This window comes from Pterocles gutturalis, unplaced genomic scaffold, assembly GCF_000699245.1.
Source record: "Pterocles gutturalis isolate BGI_N339 unplaced genomic scaffold, ASM69924v1 scaffold35508, whole genome shotgun sequence".
Taxonomy (NCBI): Eukaryota; Metazoa; Chordata; class Aves; order Pterocliformes; family Pteroclidae; genus Pterocles; species Pterocles gutturalis.
In genome coordinates, this window is record NW_010124329.1 from 17,019 (window position 1) to 38,871 (window position 21,853).

Below are 21,853 nucleotides of genomic sequence, written 5' to 3' on the forward strand. Positions count from 1 at the left end.
GTTTTACATGTTTTCTCTGCACACTTTGTCTTTTAATTTGTACTGAGTTTTTGAGTGTGTTGTCTGATGTAAAATGTGAGTGACTACTACTGTCAGCAATATTAGCAAGTATGATTCCAGCACTGGTAACCAGATACTTGCTAATAGTAAGTACTACTATTCCTTTCTCCTAAACTACATAAAGAACTTTGATTGATTAAAGTGATCACTCTTTTAGTTAGAATTGTCTAATAGGATATATCCCAGTCAAAAAGGAAACATTTGTCCTTGCTTGAATTCTTAATTTCTACTCAGTCAATAGGTAACTTAATCCACATGGGGTATTCAGACAAGCACAGGAAAGTAGAATAATTTAGGAAGTACAGAGTGATTTAGGTCTGAAGGAACATCTGGGGGTCAGCTGGTCCAACCCCTCACTCGAAGCCATGCAAGGGGGCCACAGGGAAGTTTATGCAGACAGTTGCTTGACTAAGCCTCTGTTAGGTACAAAGCCTGATGGCCAACATACAACTTGGAATACTTTGGAACAAAATTTGCTCTTCAGTTCTGGCATGAAGTACTGGGCTGTAGATGGAAATATAATTTGATATTTTGTGTCTTAATTTCCTCTCTTCCCACTTCCCAACACCTCTGGATTAAATAAGCAAAATCCAATAACTTCACTTGGATTATTTTCCCATGAGTAGTTACTAATATGCAAAACTTTAAATTTTGGGTTGCCCAACTCTGAATCAGTCTAGGTTTAGTTTTGGAATCCTTAAGCCATGCTAAAAACAAGTGAAGATAAGAGGAACAGTAGTTTCTCTGTCTTGGAAAATCAGACCCACAATGTGTCTTAAATTGGTCACCCTATAACTGAAGTCACTTGAATCAATGTGTCACTTCTAATAGCTATCAGTTTTATTTTGTTTGCCAAGGAGGATGTACAACTTGGGTAACAAATGGGACTTCTGCTTTCCCACTGAAATACCTGCATCTTCTTTTGTCTCTCAGGGTGAGAATGTATTTTAGCTTCCTGGTCTGTTCAGTCTGGGGTGAATCACCTGAGATTTCTAACAAAAGCATGGAAGTTATAATGATGATTTTGTTTTATGGTCTTCACTTGGGTGGGAAGTGGAACAATAAAAGAAATTGACATCCTCTAAACCCTTAGGGAACCAACAGTTAGAGACAACATAATCCGAATTCGTAGGAAAGCCTGTGAAAGGCTATCATCTCTTTCTCAGTCTCTGGCTATATCCAGTATCCTTTTAAGATTACTCCTTATTGTTTTCTTTGCATATGTGAATTTTTAAGTTACGTTTTTAACTTTGAAAAAATCCAAATAAGGTCTAAAATGAAGGTATCTGATAAGTTTTCTTTTAATTTCTGTTACCTTATTCAGGACTTTGTTACATTTTCCAGCCATGTTGAAAGCAGTAAGAAAGAACTGCTTGAAAACAATGTCCAAAGAAGATGCAAGAAATCATCTTAGATATTCACAGATTCTAAGTGCAGGGAGGTATTAACACAACTGTAGAGATGCTATTTAAATCAGTCATTAAGTGTTGTCACTTAACACCTTCTGTTGCACTTTCATTAAATTGCCTTATTGTATTACTACTATTAGTTACAGTAGGATTTTTATCTCTTTGTACCTAACTGTTGCTTAACTTCATAACTTTCATATATGAACAGAGTTTTCTCTGTTTTTATAGTAGACACCACACTTGTGATTTATTTCCTAACTGATGGTGAAAATTTAAATTTCACCAGATCATAATTCCTTTTCAGTTAGTTAAAAAGTGAGCTAGATAGTAGATGCACTTTTCTTTTAGTCATGTTAGAAATTAGGGAAAAGAGACATATTTAAAAATGCTGAAGTTACAAGCTTGATATCACCTGTGTTTAAAGGCAGAGAATCACTGTAATTGTAAAGAAAAAAATATGAAGCACATCTGGAAAATAGTTTCAGCTATGGACTCTAGAGAACATGCTTCAGACAACAGGAATTTTGGTTTCCTATGTTAGCGTCCTATGCACGTGCCCTGTACCTTACTTTATGAATCCCTACACCATGAGTACACAGTTCATGGAGTACACACACACGCAAATATAAATATATAGGGTATACAGCTGTACCTACAAGAAATGCTAAGTTTATCTAGTCTTGAGTTCAAAAATTCTAGGATTATCCAGCATAATAACATATAAAAATGAGTTACATCTTTTCTCTTTAACTTGTGCTTTGTGATTATCTGGCTTTTTTTTTTTTTTTTTTTTTTAGAATTACATTCAAAGTCATGTTGTTTACCCTCACTTAGGATTGTTGTTATTGTAATGTCAATGTTTTCGCTGGCAGTATTCCAGCTAAACATCAGCAATCCTTAACATGGCTTGCTACAGTACAGTAGCTTTATTTCAGTAACAGTGGTATTGGCTTTTAAGTGCTGAAAACTATGTTTACTATGTAATTCTTAGCAAACTACACAGTACTGAATTTATTGCACAACACTCCATACCACAATTATCCTGCGGTAAAATAATATGCAAAAGTCTTGTATGGTATGTTACTTGCAACATTTGCAGCAGCAGTACACTTAATTACAAACAAGTTGCTTGTAAACCTTGAGCATCTTGACTTGTACCTCTCTTGGTTTCCTTCACAGTTGTAATATCTCTGCAGGTGTAACTGGAACAATTGTTTGTTTGTTTTTCAAAGTTCTTCACTCTCTACCACCTTTTGGGTTGGGGATGGAAACAGGATAGTGCTTTCAGTAGTTGGGAAGGCAGGAAAAATGTCAGGTCCTTGACTGGTAAGGTTTGTGTACCAGCTGCCACCAGGTCGAAGCTTAATTGGTTGTGGAATTTGATGGTGCCACTGAGCTGAAGCAACAGAAACAGAATAAGCTGTATAAACCTCTAATTAAGTTAGCAACGAAACAACAGAAATCAATGCACACAACTGAAAAGTTGTTTCTAAGACCCTCGAAGAGAGCACGGCATTGTTGTTCCCTGTTTTAGAGTCTGTTTTTTTCTAATATTATCATTTACATAGTTTATATGTTGAGTATTTTTATTGAAGCCTGCAGGTGGAATTCCATCCCTGTTCAATTCAATGGCAATGTTGACATGGTGCAAAATTTAATCATTTACTCTTTGGAGCCTTCTCAAAGCTCTTGCAGTCAAAACTAAAACCATACCATAGCACGAATGAACAGAGGTGAACAAACTGGACATGGCTCTGATTTTGTACTTCTCCTTCCTCTGGACGACTTCTTTTCCCCCCCTTTTTTTTTTGGTGGTACTTAATTTCAAAGTAATAATATAGGGAATTTTTTTTAAAGAAGCGATTACAATTTCTGTTTCCTTCTGCAACTTACAACTAGTAGCATATTTCCTAGATTTTTTTAAAGATACTGAAAGAGATGTAATCCAAAAACACACATTCAGTAATTTAAAAGTAACATTCAGCATGTTCACATATTAAAAGATACTGTTACAATTTAGTAAGAATATTTAGCTGTTACGTAATACTTAACAGTTGTCGTTCTTAAAGCACTTCAGAAAGGGGAAATTGATACTATCTTTGCCGGTATTTATCTATACAAAACCTCCAGGTCTGCACCCAAACTGGATAAACATATCTGTCAGCAATTAAAGTGAAAGGGTAGATTAAGTTCAGGCTACAATACTCTGTGAATAGCTTACTGCTGTGGGAGACTGGCAGTCTACTTGTTAAGCATTAATAAGAAATGTTCATTATCTTTCCATTCTGAATTTTGACCCTTTCTATCTGGAAAGATTTGAAAAAGAGCCTCTTTTTTTTTTTTTTTTTTTTTTTTTTTTCCCTTGCAACCCCCAATTTGTTTCTGTTTGAAATGTTGAACAGTGCACTCATTATTTATTGTACTTCTTTCTTTGCACATGCAATTGAAAATATCAGACCACACTTTTAGTCCCCCAACACCATACATTCAAAATAACATGAAGAAAAATTATTTCTGATACTCCCTTTGGTGTGTAAGACTTGCAGAGTCTTTAGAAAATATGATTGGAATCAGGAAGGATTTATTTCCATCTTTTTACCGATTGTACCTTGAAGCCTTCATATGAAGTGTAATTTATGTCTTGCAACATTTAGATACCTAAGGAATTATTTTTCATTGTATGTGACCTTTTTAGAATCACTCTCACCAGCCCTCCCTTGAACATTCCATTGTGATTGTTTATATCACCACAAGGTGGCGGAAAACTGACAGAGATGCACTGGTGACTTGTGGTTATCCCTGATAATTAAATGTTTTGGTTTTTTTTTTTTCTTTTTTATTTTCTTTTTTTTTTTTTTTTTTTTTTTTTTAATGAGAAATGCAAGTTTGGAAACGTGATTGTTTTTCCTTTGAGGGTATGGCTGTAATCCAATAGTTTGTGGAATGTGTTTTCTGTCTTATTGTGCTGCTCAAGTGATCAAAGCACCGTCTTGCTCTAGATAAATTGTCATCTTGCATAGAGTAATTAAATGATGTGCTGTAGTTCTTGAACTGGGCTGGGACCTTCAGAGTCCTGGCAAACATATGAGATGCAAACTAGCTTCCATTAATTAGGCATAGTTCACATCATACATGCTCCATAGAAGAAGGTGTCTACTTTCTTTTGTGCCATTTATTGTTCCATGTCAGGTCAGGGCTGTGGCACAGGCATGTGTCAGAGGGAACAGAATTAAGGTCCAACTTGAATACATGTAGTTCTTATGCTATGTGTCTAGGAAATTTGGAAGACAGAAAATTGGAGTAGAGAATACTCCTCCTCTGTTTTTTCTCTTTGCCTGCCTTTGAACTGATGCAGGAAAGCTTATCTGGCCATTTAGCTCTATCATTCTACCTCCTCCTGGTGGCTGTACTAAACTGCTGTGACACAAATTTCTAACCCATGTCAAAACCATCAATTTACAGACTAAAGAACTAGGTGAGGGCTGTGACTAGTCAAAAAAATAAATTCTGATTTGTTTTATTTACTAGTCAATACCTACCATATATGTCAAGTCTAGCAGTACAAGAAACGATACCAGCTTCATTTTTTGCAGACAAAGTATACCAGCCAGCATCTGCTTTCTTGGCAGGTTGAATCAGGAGGCAGGCATACCCTGTTGTATCTTGGTGCATGCTGGGAAAGCAAGTGGTTTGGAATTAGTACTTCTAAAGAGCATATAATCTTTGAAATTTTGCAATATGTACATTAAATACAAAATATATAAATTGTAACTTCTGTTATCGAAGAGGTAGCAGACATTTATAGTCAATAGATTTGCTTTCAGTATGGCCTCAACCAATGATCAGGCTAGCTGAAATCTGTTCTTGCTCCTCTGAGCTGTGCAAAGCCATGGTGTGACAGCGTGAGCTGAACTGTTGCTCTGTATGTGTTAATATGGGAATTATTTATTGAATTCCAATTAACTAAACCCATGCAAAGCTGCTGCACGGTCATACTGTATTTTTTCCTAGTTCACAAGCTGGAGGAATAACATAACAAAATACCGAGAACATTTGTACAAAGTTGTGATATTTTTTAAAACAGTAACTAGAGCGAGCCAGAAACTTTCTTATGGCACCCTTTTCCGTGCGAAAACACCTGAGTGACAAAATCTTAAAGATTCATTTGGCCAACACTCTAAAAGAAACCTGCTTCATTATTCTCTCCTTTTCCTTTGCACTTCAGTGATCCACAACTTTCTGGCTGCAAGTTCCAGGACAAACTATTCAGTAGTGTATCAGTGAACTGAGGCTCCTCTGCTCTCTAGGCTGTGATTGGTCCTTTTTATCAACCCCAGTGTTTCATTCACTATAAAGGAAGAGGCGGGAGATGAGCATATCAGAATACTTGGAAGTTGCAGGAAGTTCTGAAATTTGAGATTTTGGAGTGAAACACCAAACCACAGAGTTTCAAGTTAAGAGGACATCTTGTAGTTCCAACAACTCTAATAACAAAGGGAACATTCACCCTTTGGTCCCAGCACTACATAATTTGCCTTATGCTGGGGGTGCAGTAGCATAGAAGCTCACGCATGTCCATATCATGATACAAAAAACGGTCTCTTGCCTTCAGGCAGGAAGATAATACTGAGGCAAGCCAGGGATGAACAAGGACAGTGCTGCCTTTAGCTCACATGGATCTGTGCAGAACCACACAAAAGGCTGGGGGACAGCAGTCTGGTCACAACTGGCTGAAACAGCAGAGGTGTTACAAGCCTGATGTTATTAGCTCCTGGCCTTGTGAGGCATAGGAGGTTTCCCTTAGTCATTCCTCTGCTGAGCTGAAGCAAAAACTCGTTTTCTAAGCTTCTGTGAAACAACTGGAAATGAGACACTTTAGGATGGTTGTTCATTTTATTTTAACTACAGTGTTTGCATGTATATAACCATAATTCCTGTGAAAGTACCAGTACTTGAAATAAATCCTTGAGTAATCTGCCTAGAGGCAGAGGAATTAAGGCTACAGGCTATAGAAAAATCAGTCAGATTGGCTTTTTGAAGAGGGACAGCAGTCTCTGAGTGGGGAGAGGGACAGCACTGAAGGATTTTTTCCAGTAAGCTTTCCTGTATGATAGGTGTGCATTCGTAACAAGTGCTGCTGCGGAGCCAGTTTTCTATACAGATAGCCGGCAGGGTATGCATATGAAAATGTACTGCTTCTTGGAGCTGATTTCAGAGATCCAATGACTGCGTCAAATCATTAGTTGGAGTCAAGTGAAATAAAATATTAAAAATGAGATTTATGCTGAAGTAGAAATCTTTAAAAAATAAATGAAAGCAATTAATTTCTCATTAATTACAGCCAAGCACATTATTTCATTAGCTTTTCTTTTGCAAAACCTAAAAAATAGTGATGCATTTGAATGCAAGAGCTGAACCTGAATATTGGTGTGTTTTGTAAGCATGGATCAAAGTGTTGCCTGTGTTTGTGATCAAACTTTGTTATCAGCCTCTCTATCTGATATGCTAAACTCTGCTATCCCATGCTCTGGGGCATTCAAAACCATGTTCTAACTGTTCTGAGTTTGAGTTCATCCATAGTTATAACTCAACTGAGGAAAACATAATTTAGAGAGAGAATAAGGTGCTTAAATGGATTAAAAGACCATATCATAGGATCTTTGATAAGAAGATGCATATGCTGTATCAGGCCTATGACCCGAAAGGTCTATCACCACCCTCTGATGCAGTGGCATATCATGCTCCATGCCTTTAATTCTGAACCAAGGAAACAGCTATTTTCCACCTCACAGTGAAGCCAGCTTTTTAAAACTTTGTGTGAGTGAAATAAGCTGTTTTAGGAACACCACCTGTACTTATCACACAGGTTTTTATGGAAACAATTGGTCCAGCCACAAGAAACTCCAAGCATGGGTCTGTTGGTACAGTACCTCATCCTCTCTCTGTTTGATGGGATGGTCTCATTATCCTTCTTCCAGTAAAATACAGGCGGTGGCATTCCCACAACTCTGCACTCTAATCTGACTGGGTACCCTTCAGGAACACCGCAGTTCTGAAGCTTCTCCAAAAACTTGGGTGCTTTTTTTACTTCCTTTGCTGGAAAAAGAAAAATAATTCTTGAACAACAGATATTTTATTCTTTGTTTCGCTTTAAACAGTGTGGAAGAATGTGACCAAAAGTTATTCTTGTCAAAATAGGTTGTGAATTTTTAACAGGATATTGGAAGGAAAGTGAAATACCATGACATAGCCTCTGCAAGAGAACATAAAGAGAATAATAGACAGAACTGATGTTCATAAAAGGATGTATGCATATCTAAGGGGTCTAAGCATAGTACCATAGTACCATTGCAGGAAATTAGTGCCAGATCTATGGATTTCAATATCTCATGTCTTGTAAGGCTTTATAAAAAGCCTTCAGTTTTGTATTTTGCTACTGAAAAACTTCTTTAAACTAATAAAATTTAGACTGAAATCTAGGAGAACTCAACAGATATTGCAAATTCAAACCCTAAGCATTTTCTGGCAAGAAAATTAAGAACGTCATTTTGCCAAGACAAGAGAGGTAAAGTGATGATGAGACAGAATTCTTACAGCCCTCTGTTAGTAACAGGAGTGAACCTACCAACTGAGCACCCGGTCCATTTCCCTCCATCAGATGAGTTTTATAGCTGTTGAACTCTCCTACTATCGGTGGGTTATCTATGTATTTATACTTGTCCGTAGGGAAACTAAGTGAGGTAAGTTTGAAGAAGTGCATACAAATAACTTCATCATTGTGACTATTTTTTCAGTGATTCTTACCTACAACAGTGAGCTCCAGAGTAAATGAATTTTGTCCTGTTTTATTGGTGGCAAGGCAAGTATAAGTTCCAGCATCATTTTGTGAGAGAGGATCAATAAGCAGAGAGTGAACTCCAGTCTCTCTGACCAGCATCTTGTGGGTGCCATCTGGTAGCACAGGTTTGCCGTTCAGAAGCCACGTCAGGTCTGGAGGTGGTAACCCACTCACCTAATGGACAGTGAAACAGCTAGAGATAAATGCCAAACTAACAAGTAGGTTTTAGTAAATTCATAGGTAAGCCTTTTTTTCAGGTATCATCTGAATCATGTCAGAATCTAGAACAGATTTTTTTTTTTTTAATTTCTCAGCTTCTGTTTTTTCTGCTAATTAGTTCCAAAAGGGAGAAAAAACAGAAAGCAAACAAGCAACAAAATCCCAAGAGAAACAAATACATGAAATGCCTACATTTTTCTCAGCCAGAAAGGAAGAAACCTGGTTATATATCAGATTCACAAAAGATTCCTTGTAACCTGGTTGTTTTGGTTTGGTTTGGGTTTTTTTATGCTGAGTATAAATCAAACCCCTGGATCTAAATCAATACAGAGTTCAATAGATTTGAAAAAGAGTTCTGTGCAAATGACTTTGTATTTTGTAAAATTTGATGAAGAATGATATAGTTCTTTGTAGCTGTTAAATGGTTTAGAACCCTACAAGTTAAATATTTTTTAGAAGGATTATTAGACTGTATTATAGTCTTAAAGATCTTTCCAGTAGATAATAGTACTTACTCATGTCTAAAATATTGCTTTACAAACAATATTCTACAAACCAGAGAAAGAGGGAAGTAAAACTTGCCTGAACGAGGACTGCTGTGTTCCAGGTTTGTGCAATGCCAGACATGCTTTAAGGCTTCACAAGCTCTGCCAGGGTAGCAGAGCTAAGAATAACCAAATTCTTTGGCATGCTCCCTAGTAAACTTTACATCATAAATTAAGTAGTAATGAATCTTGTTCATCTTCAGGGCATTAACTTCTGCTTCAGAGCTTCTACCCTCTTTAGGGTAGGAGACGTTCTGGAGCACAGAGGAGGTTAGTGTCAGCGCTATCGCCTTTGCTGTGCTACTAGGATATAGAGGGACTACCAAAATATGTTGGAGCAGATGAGTTTCTTAAAGCTGTTCAATAACAGGATGTTCACTGCATGTACTCTAACCTCTGACAAATCTCTCATGGGGATTTGTATCTGTAAATGGCGATGTTTCTGCGTCTGTGGATGCTGGGGAAGCATAAAATGAATTGGGCTCTGTTCCCTCTTTTCAGGGAGTATTAATCTTCAGTAATTCAGTCCAATACAATGGGAACATTTGTCTGAACAGAATGCAACATGCTGAATCGTCTTTTTCTCGTGGTTTTGTGCTATTCTGGATTATGTTCAAGAATCTGATAATAAGAGCAGAAGGACCTGTCATTCCCAGATGAACTTCTGGAATTTGGACTGCTAAAGGACACGGTGAACATATCTAGTAATTTGAACAACCTTGTAAGTGAACCTTCTGTTTCTGGGTTTTGGTTTTGTGTTCTTCATTCCATATAGCATGTGTTGAAAAGAAATCTCCTGAATCAGCCCAGAGATAATGGCAATAAGAAATAATTTTTAAAAACGTAGCATTGAAACTTGAACAGAAAGTGTTCATGCATGCATAAAGAACGTGAAAACAACTAGCAATGCATGTACAGAGGCAGGGAAAGTGAGAATGAACAGAGGAAGCAGTTAATACCTTACAATCCAACCTACAAAGTCGCCCTTCGTGTGCTACCATGTCACCTGGAGCCTGTAGAAAGTATGGCCTGAAAAAGCGTTCTTGAACTGCCTCTTTGTCTCCTTCTGGCACCCGGGGTCTTGTTCTACAACACAAAAATTGCATGTATATTGAAAGTCAAACTTTTCTTTCCTAATGCTTAAAAAAAGGAAGAAATTGTGGAAAAGGATGAACAGATAGCTTGAGTTAAATAAAAGGGCAGAAAGAAATGGACTGACTGTAATTTAATACTTGTATATTTTCCATTTAGGAAGATTATCAAATTAACAATATCATCTAGTATCATTGGATTCGCAAGCTGTCCTTCACTTCTTTTTGCTTTTTTGCCTGCATTTCATCTTGCTAATCCATCCCTTGCCTTTAACTCTGCTGCAACAGGTAAATTAAATAATACTTTACACTTAAACTTGCCTGTATTTGAAGATAACGTTCAAAAATATTACATTCTAGGAGTCACCTGTTGGGAGGGAACTGCTGCTGTTACTGCCATTTTATGGTGGAGAACTGAAGTACAGAGTGCATTGAAGTACAGTAGGTAGTTATTTTGAATGCCTTTAATAAGAAGCATAAAGAGGGTCTGGAGGACTTGTCTTCCCTTTTACCTGTGAGGCTGAATAGTTGATATCCGTACCCGAATAGGAACACTCTGAACCATCAGGTGGCCTGAACAACTGATTCTCCCCTGCAAATCATAATGGAAACAGTATTTATATAGTTTATATAGTATTTATATTTATAAACAGTATATATATAGTTGGCTAATAACTCCTTTCATTTTAAAGTCTAAATCTTTAACATTTACAATGCATTAGGATTTATTTTTATAAAATAACTGAACTATAGTATAAATATTACTTTTTCAAATCAAATACTATTCGCATGTGGCGGAGTGCAGTTGAAGGAGGAGTTTCTTTGTGTGTCTAGAGCAGTGCATTAGACTGTTCAAGGCTGTGGCAGTGCATTTGGCAGTGGTGCTGTGTAAACCAGCTTAGGCAGTGTCTGTCCCTGCTTGTTCATTCCTGGCACTGTGTACCTGGCACAGGTACTGTCTGCTAATACCCTTCTAGCATACTTGTTTATGCAGTCACATGGAAACCCAAAAGTAGTTGGGCTGAAATATAATTCATAAAAAAAGCAAAAATTTAAACTGGAAAAAGTTGCCTGATGTACTTGAGTATACTGCTGAATAAAGAGCTAAGCTAGCACATAAGGTGAAGAAGAACGGTATTAGCGGATGAGACTCTCTGCAGATCCACATCTTTGCATCCTAGATAAAGAATACTTCTGTTTGGTGACACTTGCAAATTTGATATAACTTTTTGTTTCCCCTTGCTCTATTCTTTCTGCCTGAAATATCATGTCTGTCTTGTCACCACATCTCAAAAGTTGTTTATCAGCAACAGAGAGGGGTCAGACAACAGGGCAGGAATTACTAATGTGAAAAAATGTCCCTAATGATTGTGACTGGGATGTGTAAGAATAAGGGAGTAATTTTGTCATTCTTCATTGCATGGTTTCCTCTCCTGTCCTCTGAAGCATCTGATTTTTGATACAGTCACCACTCAATGTCAGACTCGGTGGCCCAGTCTGTGTTCCTATTAACATATATTAGAAAAAGATTAAACAGGCATTTTTGTAGAGGAAAGTAAAACACCTTACTTGTGGGTTTGCAGCCATAATCGTATAGTTGCCATCATCATCATTAGTAGCAGCTTCAATATGTAAAGAACATGTTCCATCTTCTTGTCTGTTCATTTTGAAATGCGCGTTTTTCTTGGAAATTTGCTTGCCGTCCTTGAACCAATATACCTGTAGTGATTAGACCCCCACCCTGTGACTTAACACTTGCTCTGTTGCAGAATAGTGACTAGAAAAATGTAGATAAGATCATGACATAAGTTGAGCAATTGCTAGTCAAAATTTTAGAATATTATAAATTGGCAGATAAGTTATAACGTGAAATAGAGTGATTCCAGGTTGAACTCGGAAAGCTGCATACGTCCTTTACAGAGCTGGGCCTGTCATGTTATCTTTCTTGGCCATAGACACATTACCGCTTATCTCAGATCAGTTCTCATCTTTCTGAGAAGTTATTTTTTGTGGGGTTTATGAAGTTCTATTTCTTTTGTAGTCAGGTGGTTGTGAGGCAGTCCATACAGTACATCAAGGCCTGTTACATACTCAGGAGCAGATATTGTTATTTTAGAAAGCAGGGAGGAAATGATTTGTTCTAGAGCTCTCTTCACAGAGCCGTGTTCTTAGGAGTGAGACTTTCCAGAGGCATGTATAGAAAACGACAGGTAGCTCATTTTTATTTGTTTACTGCTAACAGCGAGAATGACCTACCTTGGGAACAGGTATTCCAACTATTTTGCAAGTGAATGTAATAGGAGATCCTTCTGTTACCCGAAAATGCTTGAGCCTCTTATCAAAGATTGGTGCTATGTATTTGCCTGTAGGGATTTCCTCGTGTTGGACTTCATCATCTGATTCATCCACTGGGGTACGTTCAAGGCGAAATTCTATTTCATTCATGAGCCTCTGCTCAAAGCTTGAAATTCTGTATTCCTGCAGAGTGAGAGAGGCACGGTTCTGAACGAGTTGTATTCTGTGGTATTTTGCAGTCTTTTGTGCTTTTAGACTAATTCTAAAATAAATGAAAATAAAAAAAGCCTGTGTAAACTAGGATATATTGAAACAGTTTGAATTTTGTCTGCAGACACATTCTTACTGCATCTTAAGTTTGCAGAATGTAACTAATGAAACTGAGTTTTTCTCAAAGGCATCTAAACATATCCAGACACAAAATCCTCAAAAATTCAGTATAATAGTCACCTCCTAATTACAGAAATGAATACTGATATATATTTCAATTCAGAATTAAATAAAAATAAAACTATATCTACTGAAGGAGAAAGCTAGGAAAAAAGTGAAACATTTTCAGAGTAATTTACCTTCAGGTTAAAGCTTGACCGGTTTCTATCTGTGTAACTGAGAAAGCAAAACATAACACATTTAAATCCTTAGAAGATTACACAGATGATGCAAGAAAACCAATATATTCCTATATAGATGACCATTTCCAGATAGTTTGATGTGATTATGAGAGTCCTCCTAATACCCTGAAGTCAATTAGAAACTTCTTCTTTCTTAGCTGTTTTGCATGATCATGTCTCTTGTCTAGACCAAGAGGTGTTTGACCAAAACTCCCTCAGCTGGTCCTCGTATAGGGGGTGCTCCAGCCCTCTGATGACTTTTGTGGCCCTCCTCTGGACTCGCTCAAAGAGGTCCATGTCCTTCTTGTGACAGGTGCCCCAGAGCTGGATGTAATACTCTCTCACAAGAGCAGGGTAGAGCGGGAGGTGACCTCCCTTGACCTGCTGCTAATGCTTCTTTTGATGCAGCCCGGGACACGGTTGGCTTTCTGGGTTGCAAGTGCACATTGCCAGGTCACATTAAGCTCCTCATCAGCCAACACCCCCGAGTCCTTTTCCTCAGGGCTGCTCTCAATCCATTCTCCGCCCAGCCTGTATTTGTACTTGGGATTGCCTCGACCCATGTGCAGGACCTTGCACTTGGCCTTGCTGAACTTTATGAGGTTTGCACGGGCTCACCTCTCAAGCCTGTCCAGGTCCCTCTGGATGGCATCCCTTTCCTCCAGCCTGTCAACTGCACCACACAGCTTGGTGTTGTTGTCAAACTGGCTGAGGGTGCACTCCATCCCACTGTCCATGTTGCCAACAAAGATGTTAAACAACACTGGACCCCTGAGAAACACGGCTTGTCATGGTGTTTAGGCATTCCATCGTACTGCTGATCATGCTCTTGACCAGTAGTTCCAATAGTAAGGAGCAAAGGTGGAAAGGCAGCACACAATTTTATCTGACAAAGTAGTCTGATTTCTTGAGGAGACCAAGGAGACAGAAGTGGCCAAAGTTTGAGAAGTTAGAAGAGAGTTTTGAGATGACAGGGGTCTGAAACTTGGGGGTGTGAGGGGGGAAACATGACAGCCATGAAAGCCAAGTAAAAAAATCTTTGCCATGGTAAAGACTGTAAAGACTCTCAAGAAAGCCTGAGTAAAAAAAATTGCCATGGTGGAATAAACACCCTGATAATATCTGATTTTGATTCTGTAATGGTGGATGTTGTATATTGGTGTCTTCATCTGAAACCCTTTTTTATGGGATTGCTGTAAGATCAGCTCTAGTAAAGATTAGCTATGGTCGGAAAAGGCAGATAGCTCAGGGTCCAAAGGAAAGGACTTCGAGGAATGAACTCTCTCTACTGGAAACTGAGTCTTCCTTCCACTCCTCCCTGCTTCTCTGATGCTGCAGGGCTATTCCACACAGCTTTGGAGCAGTGCTGGTAATTACGAGGTAAAGGAAGTGTTCAGAGGGAGCTTAGGTTGCTGAAGTCTCCTCTTCAAGATGCTTTCCTTACCTGTAACTCTCCCTCCACTCTGACAGGGACAGTCTGCTCTCTGATAACCTCTTCAAATGTACCACTGTGAGTACAGCTCTGCCAAGTAGGAATTTTTGAGCTTGCAGGTCTGTAGAAGAGTGTGAGACACACACCAAAGGGTGGGAGCAGCCACTAGATGGTATAATCCACTTCCTCAGTTGGCTTTGTTTGCTCTGCAGGCTGGCCAACAGCTGGTGATCAGCAAACAGCCTTATAAAATTTCATCTTGTTGAGCTTTTTTTCTTTCACACAGCATGTCTCAACAAATCACTTCAATAGATCAAATTCTAATCTCAGTTAAGCCAGGGTAAAACTGGAGATTCTCTGATTTCTGAACAAACAAAGCTATAATTTTTCACTAGATGGTGAGAGCTGGTTATAATGTTCCAAGGGAAAGTTAAGCAATCAGTCTTTTACCCTTGATATTGAGAAAAGGCCTGTGTATTTTTAGGAAGGAAGAATTGAGCAAAAGTCAGGGAGTGACTACCATGTTCTAGTAAGCAGCCATGTCACCAAAATGTACTGCAGTCGTATTTTGGTTCTAGAGTCTCCCATAAATTAAGGAATTAAAACCTAAATACTTTGTTGCAAGCAAGGTACTGAGGAACATATTTGTAGTTTTCTTTTCCTTTCACTTCTTTGAGAGCTTTCAGTAGTTTTGTTCATGTTGTTTAGGTAGGTCTTAGCAGCCGAGAGCAAAATCTGTGGCAAAAAAAATGACCTACTGAGAAAGGATTACCTTGAGTGTTTGAATTTTCCAGTAGGAAGATACTATACAAAATTCTTCTAAGAATTAAGTTGTTTTCAGGGATTTCACATGCTGTGTGGCCTTTGGAAATGTGGAGGCTAATTAAGGATTAATAAAGGTAGGGATAATATCTTTCCCTAAAAAAATAGTGATTTGTCACGTGAATAAAGATCAGGGCAATATAGCAAGTATGGTACAGAGTCTCATTTTGGCCTGTTTAAACATGTTACTGTTCACTGTGTAATGAACCTCTCAAAAAGTATGTAATAATTTCTGGATATTGGTTATATGACAGCATTATTAGAAAGCTAAATACACTTGTTTTGCATACGTGTTTCTCATTTATCATGTTTGAGCACTTTTGAGCACTGTTATTCCCTTTGCAAAGATAAGCTATTTTTCAAGTATTGTGTACATTTAGAGGGCACCAGGGCTGACAGACAGAGTAGGCGAAGTGGCTGACAAATTCGTTATCTCAGAAGCTAGACACAGTAAGTCTGTGAAGAGTTTTTATTTGAAGAGGGCAACTCTGAACTCAGATTAGAATAAAATGAGTGGGGATGGAAAGTGCCAAGACTTCTCAGAGTCAGCAATCTGAAAGCAGTAATCTAGAAGAATAAAGATTGGAAGAGGGCTTTTGCAAGAGCGAATACCTTTTAGTTTTTAAGTGCAACACAATAAAGAACAAAGGAAGAAAACGTAGGGGGCCTGTATCTGCTCTCACATATGAAACTGTTCAATCTGCGTAATCTGGAAGTCAACAGACCTGTTATTTGCTGCCCTGTGAACTTTACCGACAGTTAACATAATTCTTTTATGGCAGTACATAAATCTGCCACTGGACTGTCTTAGTTGTATACAGTCTTCAACTTTATTGAGCTATATTAATGTTTCATTAGACCTATAAAAGCATGAATGTGATGACTTTTTTTCTGAATGATTTAACTAATCTCTAGATGAAATTTTTCTTTAGTTCAATTTTCTGGAGACTAAGTCAAAAGCAGGTTTTGGAAATGAAAATTGCTGATGACAAGAATAATGTTTCAAGTTTAAAAGGCAGTATTGTACTTTTAATATATCCTCAACTATATAGTTGAAGATTGGGGAATCATTGCTTGGTCCCTGAAGTGAATTTTTCATCATATGGTGTTCTCTAGCAGAGGGAAGTAATGGGGCTAGGATGGCATTACCATTACACTTTCAAGGTCTCACGTTAATGAGCAAGATGTTGACTTGAGAACAAAATGCTACGGAGTTAAAAGCCATGAAATACTGCAAGCTAATGGGAGAGGCCAATATGGTTTATAGGTAGTTGTGGTTAGTCAGCAGTTTTTCATACTGATTTTTTAAGTTTCATTTCTGTCCAAAAGAAGTCATGGTATGTAATAAGAAATTAATAGTGTAAGGGTTGCTGTAGCCATGATGGCCTACAGATGAAACCAAATAATGCTGTTAGAGACATTTAACAATCTTTTATTTCCTCTACTCCAAAGGTACAAGTTTGTCTTAAGTTGTCTAACCAACTAACATAAATTAAGCTTACAGAAATTATTTTCAAACTGTAATTAACGTAATGTGTCTTGCTTCTGTTTTAGATCTGAGAAAGTGTTCTGTGAACACAGTATATAATTTTTTTCCTGACAGATGTGCTGAAGATACTAACTTTTACAAACTTCATTAAGAAATATGGGCAGTTCTTCCTTTTCATTTGTCTGCTTGCAGAAGAAAATATGATAGAGGATGGAATGCATTTCATGGGACCACTTCAGAGTTACTCATGGACAGGTTTTCTCTCACATTTCTTGAGTGCATGTGACTCTGGATGTACAAGCACACACAGAAAAAGGTATAAAATAAAAGTAACATTTGTCAGACCAAACACATATTGCTGCACTATCAACACTGGGCATCATTACTGGCAGCTGCTTCTCTGCCCAAGGAAGCCACAAGAATAATTGTGTTTCTGTGCAAACGCATCAGTCTCTGGCTAGGAGCTGTGCAGGCTGACTGCATGTGTTTGGACTGATCATTTTAAGGAGTTATATTCAAACATACATTTTAAATTAGGAAATATTGAAATTAGGGTTCCCACAGCCGCAATCATAGAATCATAGAATGGTTTGGGTTGGAAAGGACCTTAAGATCATCAAGTTCCAACCCCCCTGCCACGGGCAGGGACACCCTCCACTAGCCCAGGTTGCTCAAAGCCTCATCCAGCCTGGCCTTGAACACCTCCAGGGATGGGGCATACACAGCTTCTCTGGGCAACCTGGGCCAGTGTCTCACCACCCTCATAGTGAAAAATTTCTTCCTAATGTCTAGTCTAAATTTACCCTCTTTTAGCTTATACCCATTACTCCTTGTCCTCTCACTACACTCCCTGATAAAGAGTGCCTCCCCATCTCTCCTGTAGGCCCCCTTCAGGTACTGGAAGGCTGTGTGTTGTGCTCATGCTTCAGTCTTTCTAAATGTGTTGTTCAGTGTGTATTTATATGCTTATATAAATTTACACACAAAACAAAAAGACTAAGTTAACATTGCTGTGAAAATTTTGATGCCAGCATACGCAGACTGAAGGTTTTATACCAAACTTCTTATAAGGAATAGGAATCTCTGAAATAAGTGGAAATACCCAGAATATGATCTTGGAGTTTTTTGCTTGTTTGGTATAGATTTTCTTCCAGGATTAGCAAGAATCACGAATAGTTGTTAATATGGCTTTCTGAAGAACTATTTTTGTCACATAAGCTGTAAAACTATTTCTGGATGTGATTAAATAAGTGGAGTAGGGCAAAGTGTTTGTGGTTGTGGTTCAGACAAGTATTTCATAAAGCATCACACAAAGAACAAGTCAATGTGGTCATTGGGCTAAAACTAGGGTGCAGTTCAGAGTACTGAGGCCAGTAAAAAAAAAAGGTTCAAGCTCTGGTTTTGGGTCAAAGAATGTAGGGTTCTAGCTGCTTTTTGGCGACTTCCAAATTCTAATGGACAGGAATTCACACTCTTGTTTAATATGGTAGTCAGATATTTAAAGCTGTGCTATGTCCCAGCTAGAAAGCTGTAAAATTCGAGCTCCCATCTAGAGGTGTAAATGTCTGTACAAATTAGTATGTATCTAATGCATATATATATATGTTATAATTGTATATAATTATCTATATATATGCTGAGTAGACTGCAAGTTTTGAAACCTGGTTATTTCACTTACATGCATTAGCAAAAGGGGAGTAGGCAGTAGTGGTTGCATTAATATTGTCAGGGTATAGCTAGAATGGTATGAGACTTAAAACTGGCCAAAGTCAAGAAATGCGCTGGTGAATATGTGTCTTACGCAGTTCTGTACCATTTTTCTCTAGTCATTAGTAGCACCTTGTAAGTGATCTGCGCATTATTGCCACAGAGATGTGTCGCGTATTTGGTTTATGATTTGACAATGTAGCTGAACTAGTTTTGTTGCCAGCTTGTGCTAGCAGCAGCATTCCCCTGCTCCCCTCCCTGTTCATACTCATATGCTCCCACCTGTCCCTCCTGCCATCACTGTCAGCCATCTGATCGCACAGTGACCTGTTCTGCAGGAGTGAGCTAGAAGAAAGTTAACTCAAAAGGGGAAAAAAAAGTCAGACAAGTTCTAGTGGAAATTTGGGCCAGATGGAGAAGTGAAATGCAACTTCTGTTCTGGGGAGTTGCCAGCCTTCGCAGTGTCTCGGCAGTATTGTTGTAGGGTGCTGCTGCATGGTTGTAATTTGACCTGTGTGGCAAACAAAATCTTCTCTCAGTGCAAGTCATGTTGAAGGTACAGATTCACATAGTTTTGTCTCTGTGATCAATCCGTTTGGCCCCATCACCATAATTTTTTGAGAACCTGACAGCAAGGCACCCTTCAGGGCAAGAGCTGTTACCTGCATTTTTTGCATGATAAATTGAGGCCTAAAGAAGCTAAGTGTGACCTGTTAAGGTAACAAGGAAAACCTGTGACAGAGCAGAGACTTGGATCATGGTCTCCTAGATCATGAGTCAAGTAATCTAGCTCTTGGGCCATCCTGCTACTTGTGAACCTTTTTGGCAAAAAGGGGAATTGCATAGACTGTAGTAATTCCTGTAAGTTTCTAAGCACATTATGTGTGAATGTGAGTTCTAAAGTCCTGGATCTGTTCAAGTTAAAACCTGCCTCACTGTTGACTTTAGCAGGATTCAGATCTTAGTGAAAATACATGCTAACAGTTAGTAGAAGCCTGTTACATCAAAACAATCTGATGTTAGCATAGTAACCCGTGGAAATTAGGACAAATAGAAAGGCTAGGGGAACTTTATTTGAATGTTGATTCTCATATACTGTATAAAACCATAATTCTGTTTGCCACTCATTGCCAACTCCAGACAAATTTCCCGATTTAATCCCAGTTTTGTAACTTTTACTAGATTAGCTTTTTGTCAGAGTTATTCTAAATCCAGTTAACAGCTTATCTAAGAAACTGTCATGTATTGCATCTCAGTGTCTGTTTCCAAGCCGTGACACTCTTTGGCTTCAAAGTCTAATCTAGGCTACTCTGACTGAAATCTTCTGTTTAGTTTGGATCCTTCCCCTGGCCCTGCTTTCAGCGATGGGAATCAAAAAACTGACAGAGCAACATGCATGCTTTTCTTCACTTATAATATCCCATGAAGAAGTATAACTGAAGCGACTTATTTCTTGCATATGAATTATGCTGGGCCATCTTACATGGCACAAGGCCTGAATATCATGCTATCCAAATATAAATACAAACCCTTGAAAAGTCTAGCAAGTCATGTGCGGTACACAGCTAGACAATAGTTGAAATACAGTTCAGCTCAAAGTGATTGAGCAAGAGGAAAACAGAAGAGAAAGCAAAGGATGTTTGCATCTTCAGCTCCCACAGGCTTATCAGCTGGAGTGAGTGGCTTAGGAGAGTGTGTGAAAACTTGAGAAGCTCAAGCTCCCTTTCCTAGGTGATGAGTTCTGCAAGCCAGGATCCTTACCAGGAAACCCTGTCTGTACTTTGTTGTTGATTAAGTCTAGGTCTTGAGAAGACAGCTACAAGTGGTTGCTCAACTATTCATTCCCACGATTATTGGGAGTTTATACCTATTAATATCAAGATCTCATAATTTGCCTTGGTCAGGTTTTTAAACCTCTTCTCATTTCTAGTACAGATCAAACAAGCTTCCATAAGGACTTTTTGTGGTTTAATTTCCATCCTTAAGTCCAAAGTTGCCTACATTTGCTGACCTTTGAGATATGATGTGAAGCTTGTTTTTGAGCAAGATTTTTGGAGTGATTGGATTAAGTGTAATTCTTGGGCTCTGGGGAACAGATTTCTTGGTGATTGTTGGGACCTTTCTGAGGTTGACTGCTTAGTGTGGGAACTGCGAGGAGATGATTCTGTTTGATCAGTGTTGAGGTGTTAGTGGTGATGTGGCCTGTGTGATGAGCTGGGTTCTGCATATGGCTTTACAGGCCATGGCTTTTAATGATCTAAAAACTTTTGGACAAGCCCTGCATCTCTTCTGCTCTGAAATTTCTTATAAAGTATTCCCAGGAATACAGGGCTGTGCATAATTCTAAACAGCTGTAGGTTTTCTCATTGTCCTAAAAATAAGGCAGTGACCACACTGCTATCTGGGTCTTGCGTGAGACACAACCAACCTGCATTGCCACATGATATTCTTCGTAGTAAATGACACAGGTATGTGAGCACAGGTTGTAGCTCTTATAACAAAAAAGTGTAAACCAGCCCCAGATACTTAACTCTCCTTTGCATTATTATTGCACAGTGAATTCCATTATTTTTATTACTGCACAGGATTTTGAGGTTTAATTACCTCATTTTTCTATTTTATATTACTGGTATGGCAAAGTTTTGAAGAAATAATATAATTAATTTCTAGGTTTTGCCTGTAAAGCTGAATTTCCTCTATTTATAGACCCATTGGTGAAGCCTGTAAATGTGTTCAGATACCATGGCAGAAGAATCAGTTTTCCCAACACACTTGTATTTTTTTACATTTACCAAAATCACTCCAAATTCTTCATCTGCCCTTTTCTCCCAACATGTCTTTTTGTTTCTACATGACATATCCTAACTAAACATTACCAAGATATTTTACTTGTAAGGAAGACAGAAGGCCTTGTGGACTGGATTGACATATTTTTGGGAAGTGGAGATAACACTGGCTGTGCTCTCCTTTCATCAAATGATGCAGTAGCCTAGACACTCACTGAAGTTATGAGACTTGAATGCTTTGTCTCACAGGATTTCAACATCAATCTCCAAGAGGAAGCTCTGGGCTCTGTGCTAATAAAACATTATGGGGGTGGAAATGAGTGGACGAGGGAGTTCTTTGTCCTTGTCCTCTTTGACTTTGCAGAAATACTGAAACATCCACGACAGCAAGGACAAGAATCCAGGTGTTTGTCCTAGTTCCTAGTGAGGAGAGTGATTCTCTTTTTTTCTCTCTCTCGATCTGTCTCTGTTTCTTTTCTCCAGCACAAACTGGAAGAAAGGATTTGTAAGGATTACCAGCTTCCTCAAACAGCCCTAACCACTAAGCTG

The 21,853-nt window shown here is 38.4% G+C and overlaps 1 protein-coding gene across 1 annotated transcript in view; it reads right to left on the reverse strand.

Moving 5' to 3' along the window:
- Positions 1-2,266: 2,266 nt before the first annotated feature.
- MYPN (myopalladin) overlaps positions 2,267-21,853 on the reverse strand; it is a 47,557-nt gene continuing 27,970 nt past the window's right edge. Inside the window, exons 12-19 of the mRNA XM_010078230.1 lie at positions 12,419-12,640; positions 11,732-11,881; positions 10,675-10,754; positions 10,031-10,157; positions 8,274-8,481; positions 7,400-7,565; positions 5,009-5,142; positions 2,267-2,865 (exon numbers count right to left, since the gene is read on the reverse strand). Coding sequence (XP_010076532.1) covers positions 2,696-2,865; positions 5,009-5,142; positions 7,400-7,565; positions 8,274-8,481; positions 10,031-10,157; positions 10,675-10,754; positions 11,732-11,881; positions 12,419-12,640 — 1,257 coding nt within the window. The 3' untranslated portion in view covers positions 2,267-2,695. The remainder of the gene's footprint in view (positions 2,866-5,008; positions 5,143-7,399; positions 7,566-8,273; positions 8,482-10,030; positions 10,158-10,674; positions 10,755-11,731; positions 11,882-12,418; positions 12,641-21,853) is intronic.